General features: G+C 44.7%; 1 protein-coding gene across 2 annotated transcripts in view; it reads right to left on the minus strand.

The window, feature by feature from the left end:
* Nucleotides 1–1,430: 1,430 nt before the first annotated feature.
* ppargc1b (peroxisome proliferator-activated receptor gamma, coactivator 1 beta) overlaps nt 1,431–24,104 on the minus strand; it is a 54,431-nt gene continuing 31,757 nt past the window's right edge. Inside the window, exons 2-12 of one of the 2 annotated variants that reach the window (XM_061235235.1) lie at nt 17,777–17,962; nt 16,252–16,482; nt 13,587–13,709; nt 11,850–12,804; nt 11,551–11,596; nt 9,303–9,367; nt 7,938–8,475; nt 7,512–7,563; nt 6,787–6,905; nt 6,560–6,690; nt 1,431–5,770 (exon numbers count right to left, since the gene is read on the minus strand). In XM_061235235.1, coding sequence (XP_061091219.1) covers nt 5,679–5,770; nt 6,560–6,690; nt 6,787–6,905; nt 7,512–7,563; nt 7,938–8,475; nt 9,303–9,367; nt 11,551–11,596; nt 11,850–12,804; nt 13,587–13,709; nt 16,252–16,482; nt 17,777–17,962 — 2,538 coding nt within the window. In that variant the 3' untranslated portion in view covers nt 1,431–5,678. The remainder of the gene's footprint in view (nt 5,771–6,559; nt 6,691–6,786; nt 6,906–7,511; nt 7,564–7,937; nt 8,476–9,302; nt 9,368–11,550; nt 11,597–11,849; nt 12,805–13,586; nt 13,710–16,251; nt 16,483–17,776; nt 17,963–24,104) is intronic. The other variant, XM_061235236.1, reaches the window with a different exon arrangement.

Genomic DNA, 24,104 nt, shown 5'->3' on the forward strand with positions numbered 1-24,104 from the left:
TTTGCATTACATTTACAGAAGTCTGGCAACAGCTTTACAGTGGCTATTATGGGAACTATTTTATGACACATGTAACCTGAGACTGCTGCTCAAAAAGTGCCACGATATAAAAACCTTTGTTTATAATTGTGATAAATGCTATCCGTTCATATGAACAGCCTATGAAGAAATCACGTAGATGTAAAAGCAGTTTCGTAAATGCTTGTGTATTTACTTGCTTGGCGTATTTTCTCATGCTTTATTGTGCGATACCATCCACCCGTAAAGCTGTCAGGCCATCAGAAATGTGAAGATCAAATATGCTTCATTGCGCAAGAGTTTTAGAATTTTAGCATCATATTCATTGTTTCAAAATCCAATGAGCTACAATACAGAGTCAAAACAACAACAGAAAAATACAGATGGGGCTCCAGATTTGACTAAGCAATCACCATCCCAGCACACTCACTGCAGTTGTGTATATAAACACTGGGCAGGCAGGTCCAGTAGCTCATTTTGCCTACCACGATGAGAAAGGATCTCTTATATTGAAAGAAGGGTGATTGTTGTGACTGCTGAACTTCAGTGACTGTTCAGTGCTGTTGAACTTCATATTTCACAAGCAACAGTGGCCAAGTTGATGATGGCACTGAGGTCCAAGAGAAAGACAATACCAACAAGGAGTAACTAGTCAAAAGCACATATTGTTCTCTTCTACCGTACATTAGTTTAAGAGGCAATGTAAAACAGACATACTGTTGGGTTTAAGCATGCAGTTGAATAATTAACAGTCCAAGAAACTGCAGATTTTCACACACACTAGTCTCTAGTTTGCAAAGAATGGTGCAAAAAAAAAAAAATCTAGAGGTGAATGTCCTCACTGGTCAAAGCTGACAGGAAGGTGACAGTAACGCAACAGTGGCATGCAGAAGAGCATCTCTGAACACACAACGCATCATAACTTAAGTGGGTAGGCTACAGCAGTATCTAAAAAATAAGTAAGTATTTTTAGTAAGTCTAAAAAATCAATTGAATGAATACCTAATAAAGTGCTCAGTGAGTATATATACGCTACAGATATATAGCAATACAGATGCTCATACTCTCAGTGAGCACTTTATTAGGTATTTATTAGACTTTACTTATTGATCTTCTGCTGATGTAACCTATTCACTTAAGAGGTTTGATACTACCGCACAGCCGTTGGGCCCTTGAGCAAGGCCCTTAACTCTGCATTGCTCCAGGGGAGGATTGTCTCCTGCTTCGTCTAATCAACTGTACGTCGCTCTGGATAAGAGCGTCTGCCAAATGCCAATAATGTAATGTATTTATTTACAAGCTAGTAGTCGAAAGTTCATATGAAACCATGTAATTCACATCTATTCTTGTAACCGCTTGCAAACTCCTGCAAGTGCTCGTAAAACATTCTAAGAACATGACTACAAGACATGTTGTTCATTAGGATTTTTATTTTTTTGGAGGCAAATCAATGAATATATGTACTTTTTACAGTATATGAGGAACATTTCTACAGTTTAATAATGTAAACAATCTCTTGAGAGAAATGTATTCAGTTTAAAAGGAAGCCATAGTTCTCTTTTTTAAAGTATTTACACGAATTAAAATATAATTTATAACATCAGATAATTTCAGCTATTTTGGTAAAATTATCTATGAAACTAGATTTTAACAATTCAAAAATACTGAAATGCATTTTGTCTCCACAATCTCAAGACATATGAAATCACACGATACAGAGAAGGAACACCATTAAAAGACATCCAAGCTAAGTGGCATATAAATAAAAAAATAAAACCAAATAAAACCAACTTATGTAAAAATATAAAATTTTACTAACTAAATACAGTATACCAAAAAAAGTTAAAAAAGGAAAATCAGGTTGTGAATTTGATAGTCATTAGATGTAAATCGACAAAAAAGAAGATAAAAGTGGAAAAACAATATACGCCCTTCGTTGATTTTGTTTAAACTAAAGACTTTAAAGACTTTTTTGTAGGTCTTTAAGTAGCTGTATCCAAGACCATGGCAGTCTCTAGCAGATAGGGGGTTTCAAAGATAATGCAAAGACAAGGGTGCGGTAGACATGATAACGGGAAATGTACCCCATTGTGTGAGAAAGTGTTTGTTACATGCTTCAGGGTAGCACAGACATTTACGCAATTCACATTCGGAAAGCTCTGATTAGCAGGGAATGGGATAAAATTGCCATTCCAATATTGCAAGACCTTCCACATGTCCACAGGGGAAATACTTAAAAATAATATTTTATTTCAGGTGATTATGAATATTCCGTTGTAATAATTACAAAAATAAAATGAGGGTCAATCAGTTTGATTGCAATGCTCACAAATAGATTGATGTGGCACTTGTATTCAGTGCCAAGATCAAAGGGTGTTTTTGGTCAGCTTGTCTCAAGTTTGTTTGTTGCAATTTGTGAAGTGAAAAGTGGAGAGACAATTTGCATTTGAGGAGGGTTCCCTTTGGAAGTGTTTAGATTTGGATTCTTTATTGACCTACGCTCTGCAGATCGATGGTAATTATTTAAATGTGTTTAAGTTCTCTAAAACACTGAAGAAAATGGTCAACATCAAAGTTTTCTATAAGAAATTATATATTCATCTATATCTATCTACACACACACAAATATATATATTTATATATATATGTATATACTGTTTATAATATGGCTGTATTGAAAAAGTATAATTATTTCAGTAATTAATAAAACATACGGTTTTAAAGATTAAACTGTACCAATAAAAGCTAGTGATAGCTTTCTTTTTCCCTATTATTATTAAGGCTTTCTTTGAGAGATTCTCCATCTGTCCTTTTTATTCTCAAGTTTCCTGATGGAACTTCATAACCACTCTAGCCAGACCTTCAGGCAAAAAGCACAAGGACCGTTTTCTTCAGCTCGATAGAAAGGTGTTTAAGCCCTCAAGAGACCACACAAGATACCAGCATCCATTAAAAATGAAGCCAAAAGGAATCAACTTAAACTTCTACACCATCACAAGTGGCAATAATTTACTGTGACTGAAATCATTAAAAAAAAAGTATTTTCCACTCTTTAGAAGAGGTGTTAAATATTTTTAGTTTTTAGTTTTTTTTTAACTTTGTTTTGAGGTGTGAACTATATGGCATGACCCCATTTTATTTAAATGTTCTTCTGTATCTACAGCAGTCTATAACTTACAGTACAAGATCTGTTTTTAATCTTCTCAAATAAAACCTTCCGCCCGCATGAAAGGCCTTCTTTAGATACATAGTGTATTGCATTTTGATTGCTTAAAAAAAAGAAAAGAAATCTCTTTCTAAAAATATAAACTCATAAAAAGAAATAATCTAACATTTGTAAAGGGTTAATTTTTTATTTAACACCAGTGTTCGACTTGTGAAGCCTATTCAAATTATTCCCTTCAGTTATTCTCTGTATAGAACATTTTCCCCTTGTAATTCCAAAAATGATTCCTTTCTGTTCTCTTTGATTAATACAACCCTGATCCATCACCTTAACAAGCTTAAATCTACAAATCGATGTAGAGCATGATACACTTCATGTTTACTCTTGGCATAGTTCTATATACATACTACATATATAAGCCATTACAACAAGATTAAGTCATGTAAACCAGCACATTCTCTCACTATTTAGTAGTATACATACTAAGCACAAGTACTCATTCAGCCCCGTATGTGATCCATATTGATTTAGATGATACCACTCATCCGTTCATTTACAGTATGTATAACACTAAATATTTGTGTTTTGCTTTTAGTCTAGTTTAGTTTAGTATCCTACTAGGGGAAGCCAGGAAGGCACATCCTGATAGGGTACTCCTAACACTGAATAAGGCGTCTTTGTACTTAGTGTGCGTTCTAGTAAAGTAGAAGGAGAATCCATTGATGTAAACATTCAATTTTGTGTATGTATTTCTGTAGAGGAAACTGGAAAGGGGAGAAGACAGGGTGAGTCAGTCCGATACGCTGGCTGTTTAAAATGGCCCCACAAGCAGGGCTGGACTGTGCAGAACTGAGGAGCAATTGGGGGGGGGGGGGGGGGTTCACAGGGACGGGTCCATGAAGAGAAAAACAAACAAAACAACAAATATAGAAAGGGGAGGGGGAGGGAAAATGCTTTCTCTCCCACCACGATACAGGACTCAAGTTCCCCTGGTTCCCTAGCAACAGCAGCACCCCGACACACCACAAGACACAGACAACACTTGGATACACCTGGTTATAAGGTCGAGAGTCAAAAAACAGACAACGGACACAGTTAAGATTTTAGCCACGAGGAAAGTGCTTCTGAGTAGACAAAAAAAAGTTGACTTTCACCCATCAAGAAGAGAGCTTAGAAATGAGAAAGAGATCGAGAGAGAGAGGCTGTAAACGAGGTAGAGATACCGCTCCGGTTCCTAATAGAGGGCATTCTAGACTCAAAAGCTCTGGAAACAGTCTAGCATTCCAAGTTTACCACCACCCGCAGTCATCTCTGGGATGCGGTGTGTCCTCTTAAGTCAGCCGAATCAGAAGAGAAAGTAGTACCACTGTAAAAGGGCTGTGGAGGCTCCACCCCTGGGCTGTGCTGCTGGATGTGTTCGAGGAAATGGATCTTCAGCAGGGCAATGAATTCTGGGAGATAACCAAATGCAGGGACTCTACATTCAGAATAATGTAACATTCCAATCAACCAAGGTATGCAGGTTTTTTTTTTTTTTAAATAACCAGATGGGAAGAATGCCATGTTACTGTAGTGACGAGCCTGAGATCCTGAATTATCCTGTTTAAATATGTTTCTATTACTCTTCTTTGCATTATTATTATTGTTGTTGTTATTGTTATAAATAGTTGTGAATAATAATAACAACAACAACAATAATAATAACACACTGCTTTAAAATGCAGTGTGTACAGGTTTAATCCAGATTGAATTGTAGTGCTCCCAGAATCCAGAATTGCTCATTGAGACTACATGGGAGGACTTTGGTCCTGGGTATCACCTGCCCCAGCAGCCAGCAGCCAGCAGCAGAGCCGATTGTACACCCTTCACAGGTGGAACCAATAAAGACCGTTACCTCGTTACAAGTGCATAGATGAAATCAAGGAAGCACTAAAATTACAAGATTTTATTCCTTTTAAACTTGTAAACTAAGTTGTCATTAATTTTTTTTTGTTCGTTTTTATCTTTTCTCATTTTCAGCACACACAGATTTACATCCACAATTTGCTATGATAAAGCCGTTTTTGTTTTTTAAATTTTTGTCACGTACTATACGACTAAATGGCGAACGTGGCTTGCAGCTCCACCAGTAGTTACCAAGGGGTACAAAAAGACACGCACACACACTCACTCACACAAACACACACACACACATCACAACAGCCAGCGGGAGGAGCAAGGTTTGCTACGTAGCCCCACCCTCCCTTAGCAGGGCAATGATGTCAAACACACACAGGGAAGCAGCTTCTGTGTTCAGAGTGCATTTTTTCTTTTTGTTTCTTGATTTCTTTTTTGTGTGTTGTCTTTTTTTTTTGTCATCGTTGTTCTGGAACCCTCCCCCTCCTCAAATCCTCAGTTGAAAGAGACAAGGTCTGTTTCTTATTCCAATGTTAAAAATGTAAACAGTAAGAGAGGTGCCTTGGTTGAGGTACAGAGGCTGGGGCCATGAGGCGCATCAGCGATGCAGGCTCCTCTGGGCCTCCTTCAGGAGGGTGTCAAAATCCAGGGCATCGTACTTGCTCTTTACGGGGCCCGGACCCGCCTCATCTGGAAAAACGCACACACAGGACACATGCGCCATGGTCATCATCTCTCCTGTCACTTGTGATATCAGGGCTCCGCCCCCTCACCACTTCGTCAGCTCCACACTGTCATTAGTGAAGGCTGTTTAATCAAACACACAGCGCACAGTCCAGCTTCAATTATAATCCTATTCTTTCATCTGTTTCTTAAACATGCATTAAAGCAGCAATTACATCAATTGTCACAATTCAAGATGATTTAAGCAGTCAACTTTGTAGGGAAAGAAAGGAAATGTCATTTTTTCATTGACCAGGTCCAAATGAGGCTTTAGACTAGATTGTTTTTCTGAAACTAGTGGCCCTACGAGTTATTTATTGTTACAAAAGCCATCCCCTGGTTTACGCCATACGTCAACACATTTTGGAGCTACAGATTCATTACCATGCCTCTCTAAGCGGTTTACAATTTTTTCCCGCATTTGGTCTTCCTACTTTTCCAATTAATATATTACTGAGTTGTAACCTGTCCAACCCATTTGATAATGGATTTCTTAGCACATTTCTGTTATATCCATCAACCATTACACTTGGCAGGCTAGCGGAGGACTGGCTTCCTCTCTATAGCCACATTCCTTCCCATTGGGGAGTTCTGTCTCACCCAGTTTGAGGGTTGTTCTCCCAACTAGGTTTTTTACCTCACATGCTTGCTATTTTGGGGGTTCAGGTCTGGCGTTTTCTCTTCTGCTACTCTGTAAAGCACCTTTGTGACAGTCCTCCGTAAAAAGGGCTATGCAAATAAAATGTAATTGAATACCCAGGTCTATGTAGCGTTTTCTGCAGAACCTCCGTGGGCTGTTTCGGGCATTCTGAAGGGGCAGGTCCCGTCTGCGTCGCTGCCCCTGGCCACTAGGGGGCCCCAGGAAGGTGATGACGCCACAGCGCTCGCTGCAGGGACACAGGGCGGATTTAAACACGAGCCGCTCCATGAACGCACGTGTGGCGTGACGGGCAGACGCTAGGACGGGGGGACGCAGAACCTACTTGTTTTTAGTGATGATTTTGCAGTCGTCGGGCTCACCGAAGGCCTCGAAGCGCCTGCGCAGCATCGCCTGCGTGATGCCGCCCGGCAGGTTGTGGATGTAGAACACTCGGCAGTCCTCCTGGGCAACGATACCATGGAAACCGTCAGTAAGGTCAAACTGCAGTGTGTGCAGCATAACTACCCCCCGTGAAATATCACCTTCCCAAATGCAACCTTCTAGAAAGCCCACAGCTGCTGGAACTCTGCTGCATTATGCACACCTGCCTGACGTAAGAGGCGAAACTTTCCATTTGCCTCGTATGTTTGGCCCTGTTCAATGCGCAGTTCAAAATAGGCCTGGGCGACATGGCCAAAAAATGTATGATATTTTGGATGCCACTGATAAATATCACAATATATATTTATCACCTCATATTAACCATAAGTTATTATTAATAAATATTGTTTTAATGTAATAGGGAAGCATACAGTACTCCCACCTGTTTCTATTGATCTATAAGCAATGTTGCCGGAAGTAACAGCCACAAGGTCAGCAAGCAAGTCTACAGTGCTTAAGCCCTGTTTTCTGACCAAAATGTCATTGTAACCATCAAAATCCATTCTCAACCAATATAAACAATATAGCAAAGTTAATATCGTGCTACATATTTCTACCGGTATATCATTATAGAATTTGTACCTCCCACCCCTATTTCAAAGCCTACACTTTGTCGTTGGGACTTACGTTAGCTTTACTCCTTAGCTTGTCTCCAAAGCAGGTCCCCAAGTTCTCACAGCTGCATAGACAAAAAGGAACAGTTTGTGGTGTTTACTGGCAATGCAAGACGATAAACAATTATCCTGTTTAACTGACCATAGCCCGAAGGCAACCATGAACGGTTCTAGTCTTTGAGGGATGGACTCCCACAGGGGTTTAGTGCTATCTTTCAATTAGCTACTACTCCTGGCTTACAGCCTGAACAGCAAGTGAGGCAAATTCAACTGAGAAATAAAGAGCTATGGCAGAACACCAGCAGTCTTCCACACCGCCACCCACCTCCCCCCCCCCCGGGACTTTAATGGTTTGCTCCAGATTTATATTGAGAGTAAAGCCTTTGAGTGTTGAATACACACAAAAGTAAATGAGATGGGGGGGAGGGGGTCACCTTACCTAAAATTCAGCTTGCTGTTGGAGGAACGGGGCAGACAGCAGGAGGCGCAGGGGGAGGAGGGCCGCGAGGAGCACTCTGCGCTCTCCTCCGCGTTGCGGGGTGATAAGGCTTGGGGCGACGCCGACCGGGGGGAGGCCGTCCTCTGCGGCTCCATGGCCCTCCGCTGCCCGCACAGATAATCCGGGAGTTTGGAGAAGAGCTTCTCCTCACTCAGCCGGCCGGCCGCCCAGTCACCCTCCTCCTCCTCCTCCTGTGTCACCTCCTCTTCCCCACAGGAGGGTCTGGGCCGCTTGCGGCTCTCCCCCAGGCCCTGCAGGCAGTAGTCGTGGTCCCCGAATGCCCGGTGAGCCGCCATCCCCCTCTCGCTTGCCTGGCCCATCCTGCGCAGCTGGGCGTATAGTTCCGTCTGCTCCGGAAGTTTCCGGGAGGGTGCGCGAGACGACCAGAAACCCTTGGGGGGAGGCTCCCCCTTTCCCTCTGGCTTGAAGAGCTCGTCCTCGGCGGGCTTGTGTGGGGGGGTTGTGGGAGGAGTCAGCCCTGAAAATACAGTCCCAACATCAAGCTAGTCTCCAGCCCCTTCACCGAGCCCTTGTGCAGTCAAAAGCACCGCTCACCACACCCACAACCAGTACTAACACATTTTTGGTCAATGTCTTTTATTTCTCGGCACTAGAAACTAAGCTAAATTCTTAAAAGACAAAGAGCTATTTTTCTGATTCGCAATGTTTTGGAATGTGAGAATAAAAAGTATCACCACTGTAACACGAGAACACATTTATCACACTGTAACAGTTCTCTGCATGATGACACTGAACACATATGCTTTTAATGAATGGATGAGAGGAACACATGTACTGGCCTGCTGCTCAGATGCACCACTACTTAGCTTTCACTGACAAAATGTCAGCATACCCTCCTATCCATAAATACCTTTTTTATGGATAGATAACACTGCTTCCTATCATGTCCCTTATACATAATACAGAACCTCTTACGGATAACTATAGAAGTCATTTTAAAGGAGTTCATATACCATAATAAAAGTCCTAAATCGTTTAATCCCAAGTCCTTGAATCTCCAGATATCCCTGATTCTGAACACTATGGTTTCTGGCAAAAAGTCTAAGAAAATTAAAGGGTATCCATTTCAAATGCATTCAACCGGTACAGTAGCTTGCATTTCTATCCCTAAACAAAGCTTTCTTTGCAGCTAAGCTCATCTGAATGGTGCCGAAATGGTATTAGGTTGCAGTCGTGACAGTGCAGGTGATACGGGCTTAAACCCGACTCAGAAACATTTGACTCGTTGTCAAGGGAGGGGTTGGCAGGCACAGTAATCAACACCGACTCAAAGCACAACATTACCTGCTGTGCCACACAGCTCCACGCTGAGCGTCTGCTCAAAGGCCTTGTTGGCAAACTGTGTGTCTCTGATCATGGGGAAAGAGAGAGAGATTGCAGAGTCATCATCAAGGGTTCGAGGAGGACGAGAGAAGGAAAAGTCTAACTACCGCTGCTTCTATGGCATACTGGGGCTTTTCTATGGGTGGGGTGGGGGTGGGGGGGGTTTAGTCCAGACCTGAGTCAATTACATATTTGTAATCTTTGCTTTACTGCTGTATTGAAACCAATAAAATGCTCTCAAGAAGTGCAAACCCTGCCTTCTGGTCAAATTGGCAGGCTCAATTGTATCAGGCAAGATCGGTACAGAAAAGTATTTAAACCCAAAATAAATGTAATTCACCCAGGTCTGATTTAGTCTCCATTTGTCCTTTTTCATTCAATATCACGGTGAAGAGAATCACAATAATTTTAACAGGAGCCTGTGACAAGAGGGGAGGTTTCCTCATCCAGCTCTACGTCACACCGAAACGTCAGCAGGCAAAATGTCTGCCAGCCGACACGAAAAGGCTCCTGCTCGTTATTTACGTTACATTGGCCATTCCCACACAGCCCCAATGACGCGCCAAAAACTGTGAAGCCCCCGACTGCCCTAATTTCGTACACGTAGTGGAGAAGGAGGAAGGGAATGCGTCCCACAAATGCACACCCTAAAGTACGGCTGCCCAACTCTGTTCCTTGAGATCAACGGTCCTGTAGGTTTTCACTCTAAGTCTAACAAAGCACACCACGGCTTCCCCTGCCATTATAACTTCAGCTTTGATCCAGTACCAAAGCTGAATGAACGGGAAATACTAAAATTTTGGTAATTTTTAATATGCAGCACTCGAGCTAAAAAAATATACCTAATAAAAACGTTTTGCCTGTATCCGTTATAGTGTCTGACTGTCCGTGGATGCGCAGCCTCCTACATGGTAGAAAGATTGCAACAGTAGCCTATGTGTTTCGTTACCAGACTATCCTTCATTTTCATTTCCGGAAATCAGCATTAATATTGTGATTACAATATCAGTTTAACCTTAGATTAACGTGTTGTGGACAATAATTGTCATTGGCTAGCCTATGTGGAATTAAATGTGATAAACCGACTGTTTTGTAACTTTGAAAAGTACATTTTACAAGAATTCCATAAATGATAAGAGCAGGACCCCGAGGGCACTGAAAAACAGATAAATCTCAATGAACATTCGTTTACGGCAGTTGGTGCCAGTTCTAATTCTCATAAAGTAATTATTTTCGCTGGGCACTAGATAGCCCATATCCCGCCTTATAATTAAAAAGTCCCAGCTGATTGGTGAATAGTTTAAATTGATTTTGATAAGAAATTTCAGGCTCCAATCATGCAAACGATTTCGAGTGACGCTGCTAAGCTTAGGTAGCAAATAATACTAAATCCATCTGACGTAATTTACATAGCAACTGTACACTCAGTTGGTGCTGCTTTGCCTCAGAGTGGCCAAGAAAATCGATGACGATTCAGAAAAGATATAACTTTTAAAGAATTATAAATCGATCCCATAGTGGGACCCTGGCCATTTATTGAAGATGCGACGGAAATTTCCGGTGCAGTTAACCGTAATTTTATTGTCGACTGACCATGTAGGCTACCGTTAAATAACACATTTTATGGGTTAGTGCTATTGGCTTGTCCTAGCAACATCACCCGGCGATCACTAAAGCTAAATATCACTAGCACTTATTTTTCAAAGTTGTATCACCACTTCTGTGAAGTAAAATAAGTGGACTACATTTTTTTTGTAAGAAATTGTTGAGTTCTCGCGCACACACTGCGGTCTACATTCTCAAGCTCCCTACTTAAAGCGGGAACTATGTCGCACGCTGGGTAAAACTTTTTGATTCTATTTTTCTTGGATTTTTTTTTAATCAATTAAAAATTTCGAACATAACAAATAGCATAACCACTCCAAATCCTTTTCCCAGCACCACAGCACCTAAGCCCTACAAAAAGCCAGGGAAAACCCTGCACCTCATTCAACAGCAGAGTTCCCATTGAGATGAGGTGAAATATGTAATTGTTTCAACCCAGGTCTGCACTGAGCTGCTAATTAGTAGAACCAGCTGTGCCAAATTATGGTTGAAATGAAAACCAACAGGACAGTAGATCTCCAGGACCAGGGTTGGGCAGCCCTGTTGTAAAGAGTACTGCCTTTAGCGTGAGGGCTGTGTAAGGTGGAGTAATATAAACACAAACCCTGTTGATTTGGGAGCCAGCGGCAGACAGAGGCAGGCACGTTTCTCTGCAATCAGAACAACAGAAGAGTCATTTATACGACCGTCTGAATCGCATGCATGGTCAGAGATCACCACAGTAGGAATCAGCCAAAGGTGTGTAAAAAAGACCACACCTTTGTCGCCACTGCTCTGTACGGTGTACAGAAAAGCAGTGGCTTACTGATGTCTCAGGTTGTTTGTAAATAATAAATGGAGCCATGTACTGGAAGTCTGGTTTAGACTGACTGGCCTGCTGGTGTACGGTGGAGGCTCCTTTACCGTTCAGGGTGAAAACCGTCTCGGTCGCTGCAGTCTTCTGGTCGTCAGTCTTGCAGGACGTTCTGCTGTGGCCTGCCTCCTCTGCAGGGTAGTGCCTGGCGGTCTCCACCTCCGCACCATGTCGCCAGGAGACAGAGTCTGCCCTTGCCCTCCCCTTCTTGGCGAATCGGCTGGGGAAGGACGCCAGCCTACGAGACCGGCGTACCGAAAAGGTTGTGTCCCCCGCCTCCGCCTCTTTGGCCGTTTTGGGTCCGTCGGGGGGGCCCGGGGATTCATCGTCCCGAGGGCTCATGAGACGCACGTCTTTGAGCTCTGGTTTGCCTGGGTGGGGCACTGGCTCCACCCCCTTCCTGTCCTGCCCCGCCTTGGCCCCGCCCGCTCCCCGGCAGTGGGAATAGGGGGGGCTGTGGAGCCTGTAAGGCTTGCTGACATCAAATGAGTCGACCGTTTCCAGCAACTCCCGGAGGAGAGAGCGACCTTTGACCTCGCGTCTGCGCACAAAGGCTGGCCGGGGGCGGGGAGGGGCGGCATTGGTCTGAGGAGCGGGTCTGTGGCAGACAGGGGCGGGCCGGGCGGGCGGGGCCCGCCGGGCGAGGCCCTGGCACTCGCGATCCCTGCGCTCAGAGGCGGTCTGCTTGCGGATCGGCAGGCAGTAAGTGTGCATGTATGTGATGAGCTCCACCACCGAGCGCAGCTCCTTCTCTGAGGAGAACTGAGGCTCGCCGGGCACCGTCACCTCCGCCGGCTCTGAGCTCTCGTCCTCGCTGCCCGATTCATCCCCTTCTTCCTCTTCGTCGTCCTCTTCCTCCTCCTCCGAGGAGTCGCTCTCGTCCTCGGTGTCATTTGAGGGCGTGTCCTCGGCCTCCGCCGCGGTGGTCAGGTGACGGTGTAGCTCTGTGCACAGGCGTCCTGCCGGTCTGAACGCGCGGGGCTTGCGCTCCTGTGTGCGGTCACACTGCGGAGAGACGGAGAGCGGCACGTCACACACCTGTCAGCCAGACTCCACGCTTTACTTGGGCACCAGAGCAGCTAAAGTCATGTTAACAACATTATCCCTATGCTTTCACTGTAAGCAGTCAATTGATTAATTACTATGTTGAAGAAGCAGCAAGGCATGACTGCAGCCGCCTCACGTGGGACTAACACACCCGAACACTACACAGGCAAGTGCAAACCGCAGGTCTTTTTATTCATCGCAAGGCTGCTCTTCTGTTACATGCAGTGTTCTTCTTTTTTACCTGTACATATCCAGTGTTAATGGGGGGGGGGCGCATTCAGACCACAGCCCCTTTCAGAGTTAGAGGCTGCAGGAGAGCCCCAGGTAGCGGTGATGTCACACATTTTCTGTGTCCATCACAACAGACAGGAGAGCAGGGCAGAGCAAGAGCACAGTGGCCTGTGAGTCTCTGCATTTAAAATCTGCTCCATTCCTCCCCTTCCCCACAGCTAATGCAGTAGTCCTCCTATCACAGAGAGTCTCTGAGTGAAATGTTAAATGGCTGACATAAGAGAGCGAGTCCCATTTCCCCTGCAGCTTCTGCATGTTTCTCTCCTAGTTTTTCTGCTCAGGTACTAAAAACCGGCCACCTGAAGCCAGGGGACAGTGTGGACAGCTACACAGCTACACAACACAGATGAGACACTGACCCGACAATCAATATTTTCCATTTATGATTTGGATTGCAGTATCCTGTTGGCTCTCTCTGGCCTGACAGGAGTGTGGGAGTGTCCACTCACCTTAACCAAAGGTCTCAGTGGCTTAAGGTACTGGCTCCTGTTGCTATGGCGATGCGTGCCAGCTTCTTTGTGCGTTTCAATGCCCGCAGGCACGTTCGGGGGGGAAAGCAGGAGCTTTTTTAGCTGTAAAGAAGAAAAAAAAGGGGGGGGGGGGGGATGGTTTGGGACAACTGTAATTAACCGGCCTGTCACAGTCCTGGTCACAGTGCATAACATCAACAACATGTCTCCACAAAGCAAACACCGTAGTAGCCTAAACTGCTCTAAAGGTCAGAGTGGGATGTCATATAGACGTCTCCGGACACTCTCCTGTGTATTTCATTTGGTTGCAAAACACCTCGTTCAAAACGGCAAGGCTCCCTTGCTTCAGAGTCTGCTTAAAAACAAGACAAGCCAAATACAGTTCTGCTTAATGAATTCAGTAAACCGGTAAATGTATAGAAATGGAGGGGAAAGTACTTTCCGTCTACCGGACTGTCCTGAGCTTATGGAAAAAAAGTTGCTCAGTGTTTATGGTATTCCACAAGCAGGTGGGCTGCTTAATAGCTCAAGGACAGGCTCTAAGATGCTTCTGAATAAACGGGGGAGAAAACAGAATAACGCGGATTGAATTGCCGCACATGTGCCAACTTGGCAGGTCGGTCAATGGAGTCTCTCAGCGTCCATTGAGAAATCTGAAGGGGGAGCAGAGGGTTTTCAAACTCTGCGTACAGAATGGTCTGGCAGGCTGGGGGAGTCTGCGATGAAAGCCTGCGCTTCACTGCCCTGCTTCCTGCTCTTCCTCTGCTCAATGGCCTCCTTGTTCTGAGAGCACTCTGACCTCAGCCATGAGCTCTTCCGCAATTACAGCTGAGACCAGCAGGGGGCGCCTCAAGTCATTAGTGACACTAGTTAAGCCCCTGAAACTGCAGCGAGGTGACCTGGGCAAAAAGTTTGGATGGGAGCTCACTACTGCGGTTTAATTATAAATATATATATATATATATATATATAAATATATAAATATATGAAAGTTAATGTTCATTATCTGTGTGAACAAGAATGTGTCTGTGTGTGTGAGCACATGTGTGTGTACCTGTGTACGTGTGTATCTGAGAGAAAGAGATAGGGGCATTTCTTCTAATACATTTAAAAGATAACATCCTATCCTGAGATTTTCCTAATTTTTTCTACATTTAGCTAAAAAAAGAAATTAACAAATGCAACAAATAACATCATTCATAGAAGTCAATCATAATGATACAAGCTGAAGGAACACTCTGGGCATGTCCGTTGTGCTTCTACTGTCAGAAAGTATATTCTTTTAATATAATAAACTTCTGAAGACAAATTGGCAAATTTGAGGCTGGTAATAGTTTCAAACTTGACTTTTTCTCCTTAAAAGTTCTTACTGAATCACTGGAAACACAGACTGTAGGCAAGTTTATTTATTTGGCATAAATTGTCTCGTACTTCTATTCGAAGAACCATCCATTGTTTTAGCTTATCAATATGTGGCTTTTTAACTCAGCTGAAAGACTACTCTTTCCTGAGCTTTACCCCCCGTCGTTTTTGAGTTCTTAATGTTTGCCTCATTATAGCTTTTTTGATGTTCCTTTTACAACTAAAATAAGCTAAACATCAGTGCTGAAATTGTAGGTATGTAGCTCCAGTGCTGGATCCAAAGCAGGGACACAAAGAGGGCTTTGTAACCTTTAAACAATGTGGCTTTCTGCAGCCTTTTTGATCAAATCCCAAATTTGCAGGCTACTTTTGAAAATGAAGTACCATTATGATGATAATACAATACTTCAATGTTGACCACATTACTTCAAAAAGAATGAGACAATAGTAGCACAAAGGATCATGGGTAGTATTATATCACATTGGCAATCTGGATTTAAACAATGTGCAAAAACATTTTTCAGTGTTACATAGTAATGCAAATATTTGTCAGTTGTTAATTGAAAACACTAGCAAGCATATATAGAGAGGGTCAGGAAAAAAACAACCATGTAAATCTCTTTATTTTCCCTGGAAGTGAGATTCTGAGAAGTGATGCAGGCGAGAGAGAAAGATGGGGGGCCCCCCACAGAGCACTGAGAACTCCACTGGGGGTGGGGGGGGGGGAGCATGAGAGGGGGCAGGCAGGGGCCAAAGGACAGGGAACAGACTACTCTAGCAGCAGAGAACTGCACTGTGACCAACAGAGGAAAACTGGGTCCTAGAAGCAGAGTCACAAATGGCAAGAGCGAGGAAAGGAAATGATAGAGGGTTACAGTGCGGAAGGGAGACAGGGATATGGACAGGAAGACAGAAAATGGCAGAAAGAAAGAAAGAGAGAGAGAGGAGACAGAGTATGTGAGAGGCTTAAAGAAAGAAAGAGAGAGGGTGAGAAAGTGGGGGCGAAAGAGTTATGGGGAAAATCAAGACTGCTACAAGTCAAAGGGGAAGGCCCCTTGCTTACAAGGGTCAAGGGGGAAGTGGGTAAAGAGGGTGGGGGTTGATTCACTGGGGTGATCCGGTTACCTGCCTGAAAAAAGGGATCTTATTAGAGCGATTGCTAAAAGAATAAAAATAGGCCAAAATGAGAAAAATTCAGACCTTTGTTGCCTATCATACCCATGCTGTGGGGTACTCAGAGGCCCATCCAATTCCACCTTAAACAGGAAGGAAGGGTTCTTACTAGAGACGGGTCTTCTGTCTCTGGACTGAGGGACACTGGGAAGGGCTCACTTCCCAGGGGGAGGTGGTCCTCCTCCTCCTCCTCATCATCATCCTCCTCCTCATCCTCATACTCATCAGGCCCATCCCCCAGCGAGGGGAACACAGACAGCCCCCCCACCTCGTCCTCCACCATGCCGTCCAGGCTGTCTGTGAGCGCAGCCAGCAGCGCTGCATTTTCCTCCTCTTCTATCTGTAGGGGGCAGGAGAGAGCACCAGGAGTCAGTCACGCACCGACCAAAAACACTGCACTGCAACAAAAAGTGAAAAGAGTCTTAACAAGCATTTTAGTCTTGTAATAAGTCTTGTCAAAATATTAAGTTTTAAGTTAATGGTCAAGCAAAGTCTTCCATTGTCAAGTGTTGCCTCTCGCCTGGTTAGACAGGGGCACCTTGAATCAAACCGTGCGGCCCAGAGAGGAGAGGAGTCTATGGCAGGACTGCCCAATCCTGTCCTATACGCTTTCAATTCAACCCTAAAAAGCATACCTCAGTCAACAGCTCGAGATCTGAGCTGCTAATTAGTAAAATCAAGTTATGGTTCAAATGAAGTCGAACAATCTCCAGGAACAGGGCTGGGCAGCTCTGGCCTAAGGAAAGGTAGGTGTGGTGCATCTCGTATAATTTTGTACCGTTTTTGAAGGTTAATGGAATCAGGCTTTTGGATCGATGCCCCAATCCACCCCAATCCACCCCCCCCCCCACAAAAAAAAGAGTCCCTGTAGGAATACTCGTCATTCAGCCCCTCCTGTGAAATCAATTGCAAAGGGAGATTCTGATGAAGAGGCCAAGAGCAAAGGGACATCAGTGGACTCAACGATGAGAAGCCGTTCTTAGATTCAGCTGAGAAACATCTAATCGATTCAAAGCGCCAGCTCAATAACAAGAGCCGATCTAGCTCAAGATCTATGAAGAGAAGGACACAAGTGATTTTCCTCTACATGGATACTATATGGATACTGATTAGCCTCTCTCCTGTACACCATGAGTTAATTAAACATCAGTTTAAAGCCTGTACTGAACAGAAGCACTGACCTATATAGTACATGGATGGCAGACCTGCATCAAATACGTAATGGTTTTGGATTCAAATACTTTTCTATGCTTTACTGAGCTCGTCTAGTGTATTGGAACCTATCATATTCACTCAACTGCACTAGGCAAGATCAAATCGAGCACAGAAAAGTATTTAGACCCAAAACAACAATTTTACCCAGGTCTGATATACATACCGCAAAGAGGCGCAAGCAAAGACGCTACAGAACGCACAGAATAGCAGAACTTACTGCAGAACAGAACTCATAGAACTAAAGAAAGTGAGAAAGCACTTCTTCCTGTGCTTTCTTAGAAGAATGTGTGTAACCATTGATTTGGCTTTCAGGACCGTATCGAATATATGACCTTTCAGTGGACAGAAACTTCCGACTGCTGATTTGAACAAGTTCCGAACTGAAACAAATGTTCTGGAACATCCCTGCCCACTCTTACCTCAAAGAACTCAGGGTCTCCTGTGCTGTACTGGATGGAGGCAGGGGAGGCGTCTGATTGGTCATTGCACCAGTGGAGCTCGCTGAGACAGTTGACGGAATCGAAATCGCTGGCGTCCAGCTGAGAGAGGTCGATGTCAGGGAAGTCTGCATCCAGGCGGTCAGAACTGACCTCCTCCTCCCCATACTGTGAGAGAGAGAGATAGAGGGAGGGAGAGAGGTGAGATTGAAGCCCATCGCCTGTCTATCATTATATTCTTCCCCACAGGTTGCCAAAAACTGTAGTTTAAGTGAACATTCTATTCTAAAACAAACAGCAAGAAATTATTTCGGAAAATGCTTAAAAAACTATAGGAGAGAGTGTGATTTTGCAACGGCCTTTAACAGTGCCTGATGAGGAAAGCATTAACAGATATGACAGTCACTGGTGAGTACTGTAAGCACACTGAGATGTACAATGTGGAACACTGTCAGGTGGACTCTAAGGTTAATGTGTCGCAATAAATGCATCTTGGTGCTGAGTCAGGGAAATCGCTTGGCAAGCCAGTTGGCAAAGCACCAATGACCTAGTGGCCCGGGCAGAGGCATTAAGTGTCATCGTCAATGGCATGAAGGACCTTAAACCCGCCACCTCCCCTGACAAAACGGCCGAGCAGTCGTGACCCTTCCACGTGATTTCAATAAAATTAAACCTGCGGTTCAGACCGCCTGTTCAAACATTCCACACGTCTTTCTGAGTAACCGAAGATGACAAGATGACACAAGGCCAAAAGTTGTGTCATGTTCTCTGAATTACAGCTGCTCATTGGCTGGGAGATGGCAGCTAGAATTTGAGGTTATTTTAGCGGATGGAAGATCATCTGCAGTCAGACTGAGAAGAGGAAGTACGTCTAGCCTTTGGAGGAACAGAAGAAACCTCACCTTAAAAGAAAAAAGGAAACCGTTCTGTCAACTGCTGTTCTCCAGTCAGAGAACTTTGGATAAATTGCTACTACCCAGGGCAAAGTGCAACGCTTAAGCCTTTACCATATTATCCATTAACACAGCAGGGCATTAACTGAAGCTATTCAGGTTAAGTATCCAGCTCAAGGGTGAGACAGCACGGTTTTGACGCAGGATTCAAACCTACAAGCTTATGGTCACAAGTCTAGCTCCAAAACAATGCCACGCTGGTGTCCTGAACATCTCCTGTGGAACAAACGTTACCAAAGTGCCATACACAGGCTCATCATGGTGGGGGCACACTGCATGGCGCACAGGGATAAAATACAGAGGGTAAAGGACACATTTTACAAGCCACAATGGCACAGCAGTTTTCAGGAGGCAGCACACGCTCCAGAGGGTGTCCACCCCCATGCATCTTTGATGAGGGCTCGCTCTCAGGCAGCAGACCCATCTCGGTTACACCAAACCCATCCAATCCCATTCACTTTATTACAGCAAGCCCAGGTCAACAGACTTATTTACACTGGCCACTTTCAATTAACTCCGTTACAATGCAGCGGCCATTTTAGAGACTGCAAGGCAAATGTAATCGTAGCTTAACAGAAAGAGGCACAATTAAAAACAATTATGCAAGTTAAATAAAAATATTTTAGAACTGGACAAGTCAATGAGTTTTAGAACTTTCTAGGCTTTCTGAGCACAGAAGCATGGGATAATATTTATGTTGGTCAGTGCAGTACTAGTAAGGACTGATTCATGGTATGTGTGATTGGTTATTACAGATATATTACAGTTGTGGACTGCAGTATGGCCTTAAATACAAACCACACTCTAGCCAAATCACACTATTAATTGAGTGTAATTGTCTTACTCAGCCAGTTAGAAAGTCAATGAGTGCGTCCGTTCCTGCGACTTGGACCAGGTAACCGACCCCGGCAGGGGGCCCGTCATGAGGCAGAGAGAGGAGCTCCAAAGCGGCTCTGCCCCCAGAGAGCTGCTGTTAGCACTCCTCTCACATATCCCTCACGTGCCTCTGACTCATCCTCCTCTCCGAGGGGCACCCACCACCCCCCCTTTCCCCCCCATGGGCTAGCTCTCCCCGACACGCCCCCCTGGCTCCTTCTCCTCCTCTCCCAGGAAAAACAGAGCCCCCGCTAAATCAATTCTGGCACATTCCGCACAGCTTTTATTCCCACATCGACTTTGTCTTTCTCCAGCCCCCCCCCCCCCCCATTTTTTTTTTCTACGGGATGCCTCATTAAAAATCAATAAAGACATCCTTGACTTGTGAAGGTTTGAGGTCACAGACAAGCACCATGGGATACGGGCTTACGCACAGGACATGCACCGGCACACAAGCTCAGCCACCGAAAACTTTAAACAGGACCCCCATAGCAGGCATTACAATTTTAACTAATCGCCATGGTGACCTTTTGAACTTTTCAACATCCCATTCCTTTGACCTTGAAAAAAGATAATAGAATAAGATATTCCTCTGCTTTTGAATAGGAAGAGCCATCAAGCGGAGCAATGGCACATTAAGGCATACTAAGGACCACATTATATTACAAATGATAATGGCTATGTATCTTATAAATAACAAATGTGATTATAAACAACTCTTGAGTTGGCAGTGCAGCTTTCGTAGGGTAGAAATTGCTTAAATGAAAATTAAATCAATTGTAAGCTATAAATGGTAAATGGTCTATATACCGCCTCCAAAGCACTGTACAATTCTTCTCATTGACACACACTCACATACCATCGCTAATTGGCTACCATGCAAGGCACAAACCAGCTTGTCAGGAGCATTTGGGAGTTAGGTGTCTTGCTCAGGGACACTTCAATACACCCAGGTTAGGATCGAACCTGAGTTAATGTCACCCCGTGTACTTATAAGCCCCTCGCGTGCCATGTGAGTGCTTTCTATAGCCACCGTAGTCTTGTGATGCTGTTCCCTGATGCAACATTCGTGCCTCCTGTCAAGTGCAGTGACATTTACATCGCCCTGTGGATGATCGCCGCACTCATAACAAAAACCGGGCTGTGCCACCTGAACCCCGCATCTCGGCTGACAGCAATCTGCACGCCAGACCAAGCCACTTGCCCAACGTCCATTATAAGCCTTCAAAATACCTAGCCTTATTCGCAGAGGCTCGAACCCCGCTGACCTCGTCCTACTGGTACTGTAATCGCTGAGCAACCTCCGAGCAGCCGGCCGGCGGTACGTGGCTCTCTCACAGGAGCGCGGTGTCTCCGCCCACCCGCTGCTCCCGTTCACCTTGAGGGCGGACCCGCGTATTCCTCCAGGCCAGCGGCAGCTGCATAAAGGTTTATTGTGTGCGCTAATCAGCCGCTATCGCAAACGCGCCGGCAATGCAGACTTTGAACGGATGTTTTTAAGTGGGGATTTTAAAAAGAAAAAGAAAGAAAAAGAAATGAGCGATAAGAAGGGGCAGATACAGAGAGTGGCCTGCGAGAACGATGCCACAGCCAGCGCAGTTACGATGAATAAAACATCGCCTGCTCATATTGAATGATGGGGGGGGCTCAAGGGCTCCTGCCAGATAGAGACGTGGCGGTGTTTCTGCGTCCATTAGGGGTAAAAAATGATCCTTTCAAACTGCACACTTGATGGGTGAAAATAACGCCTTGTGTAGCAGACACTTATGGGAGATCCAGGCGGAGATAATTGTTAATCCATGTACAGATTACAAAGGTTTGTATTGCTTTGGCGAAGAGGCTAAAGCTCCACTCTGAGCCAATTACGAGTTTCAATTTCCCCAAAAATCGTTTCACCAAAGCGCTGTGTGGAAGGGTTCCGAGTGCTTGTAATTCCTCTCTCTCTGTGCAAAATGAAGAGCACTTTAGAAATGAGTAAGAGTGTCCTTGGCGAAACTGACCACTCCCTACCGAGGTGAGCAAATAAACCACACGCTTTGCCAATAAGCCTTTATTTCACAATCTACTGCCGCTTCTAAAATTAACTTTAAAATAAACTAGGGAAGGCTTTATCTAGACCGAGAAAAGCAAACGGAAAATAAATAAATAAATACAGCTGAGAATAAAAAAACAGGCAGTTTGATACTCTTGACTAATCTGCTGCCTTTTCATAGCCTAGTGGCCAACACTCCTACTGCTAGAGCCACACACTAAGTTAGCCAGGCAGGCAGAGAAAGCGCAGACCTATAGAACCTCTTCCTCCAGCCAGACGGGGGATAAAAAAAATATATATGTGGCTTTGTTCGCTGCCACGTGCACTCACCCAAGCTACTCTTTCCTGCCTACTCTGTCAAAAAAAGGCCCAAGCACCGAGATATCCGCCAAGAATATCCGGTTGCAGCCGCCCTCCCTGCACAGAGATCGCTATACGGTGCTGTTACATAAAATGTTGCTAGAGGTCGAGTCACGCGGCGCAGTCTCGCTGACAGGGGGCTAAGGCCTGGGGGGTCAGGCTCTGCTTTTCACGACACCGTCATACAAGGTTAACCTTTAGGCTGCTGAAGGACACCCAGCCCTACACCCTCAATAGAAGGGCTCGGCTGACACGGGGAATCAGATCCCCAAAAGGGCAGCACAAATGCAATATCTGCATGCAGACCTGGGTTCAAATAGTATTTGTTTTGGAAATACTTTTCTGTGCTGTATTGATCTTGTCTGGAACATTTGAGCCTGCAATTAGCAGATGGGCGGGGTTTATGCTTTTGGGATCATTTCATTTGTTCCAATACACCAGGCAAGCTTAGTCAAATACTGAAACATATTTGAATACAAAACAAATACTATTTGAACCCAGGTCTGTCGGGGAGGGGTGAAAGAGATGCAGAAATGTGCGGAGAACGCCAGAGGCGGCCATGTCGCGTCCCATTCTCCCGGGAGATCCGCTCCGTCGGTCCAACCAGCTCAGGTCCAAGCCTACATATGAGGAAGGGAATGCCAGGAATCCTGCTCGGATCTCGGAGCTGGGGGGGATTTCTAGTGTTGAGAGGGGCAATTTTGCATACTGAATCTGGAGACTTAATAAGCTTGGAGGCTGCTCATTTATCTCGAGCACTTGCCAGCTAATAGGCTCTTATCTGTGTGCCCTGTTCTTTTTGAGCACGCTGCTATCTAAGGTATGTTATATATAGCCGTTATCCTGGGTCTTATGACTGCCTCTTACACAAGCTGCTTGTGACGGGCCAGGGTTTAAATGCTGCGGATGCCAGACGCAGATGGGTCCTGTTTCTCAGCCCTTAGTCCGCCACGCGTACACAGACGCACATATTTAAGCCTGGCTAACGGGATGCCTGTCCATAAACACAACGTAACATATGACCACACATGTGCTCGAAGTCATACCAACGCAGGGCTAGCGCACACCATGTGATGGAGAATACTGAAAGGAAGAGCCTTTAGTTCTGCCCAGCCACAAGCGGCCTTCCTCATCCAGGGTTGCTTCAGTGCCACGTGCATTGCCCTCAAAATGCCACAGGTTCCACAGGTCACCAAGGACAAACTATGCGCCCTTTCTCTTAGCCAACAGCAAAAATTCTGACTCCCTCAAGAAAGGCCCTGATCACAAAATCATCCTATTTATGTTCCTTTCCATTTTTCTGAATGAAATTCAAAATTTTTATTTTAAATTCCCTAGTCATTATCTGTTCCCTTGTAAGGAGAGTCCTAAAATTGAATTTAAATTTGAGTCTACCCACCACACACCACACCCCCCCTCCTGGCCCTTACCTCTACACCCCAGCAGGGATCGAAATTAATTGCAGACTGGAGGAAGTAGGCCAGTAGAGGGAAGAACTGGGGCATTTGGCTGCTGGTAGCCTCGCAACTACAACGTGTAGAGCACTTCAGCGTCGACATTACGCCATTCAAATGGACTGATAGAAAGGAAATGAAAGCAGTTAAAGCTGTAATAATTTTCGGTGGTTTTCTGACACAGATGCATGCGAGCTTGCATGCATCAAATTAGCATCTTTTTTGAATTCCTGAATAAATATGAAGAGTATGAAGCATGGCAACCCTGGAACTTGCTAGCCAAAAGTCTTTCAATAATCATGACTTCTTCAAATAGCTAATAAGCCAGAAAAAAAACTGGACATTTAATATGGAGCTGGGAGCTACGCTTTAGGAGAGCAGAACACTTCTCACTAGCCGCAGAGAACATCTAGGTTTTATCTTTGGCTAGTGTAAATGTACCATGCCAACGGGTTCAGTGCTGTAATCAACGCTTCCTAAATGGTTTGTTTCCGTGAGGCGTGGACTAACAAACTCTCTGTACAAATGCAACCAAAACCACAGGTTACAGCCAACTTCCTTATTGGAGGGACGGCCCTCATCCTCAGTCACAGCTCAGCACTACACTGACGCTGAGCATTTTATATGGGGGAACA

Source organism: Conger conger, chromosome 3 (assembly GCF_963514075.1).
Source record: "Conger conger chromosome 3, fConCon1.1, whole genome shotgun sequence".
NCBI classification, from domain to species: domain Eukaryota; kingdom Metazoa; phylum Chordata; class Actinopteri; order Anguilliformes; family Congridae; genus Conger; species Conger conger.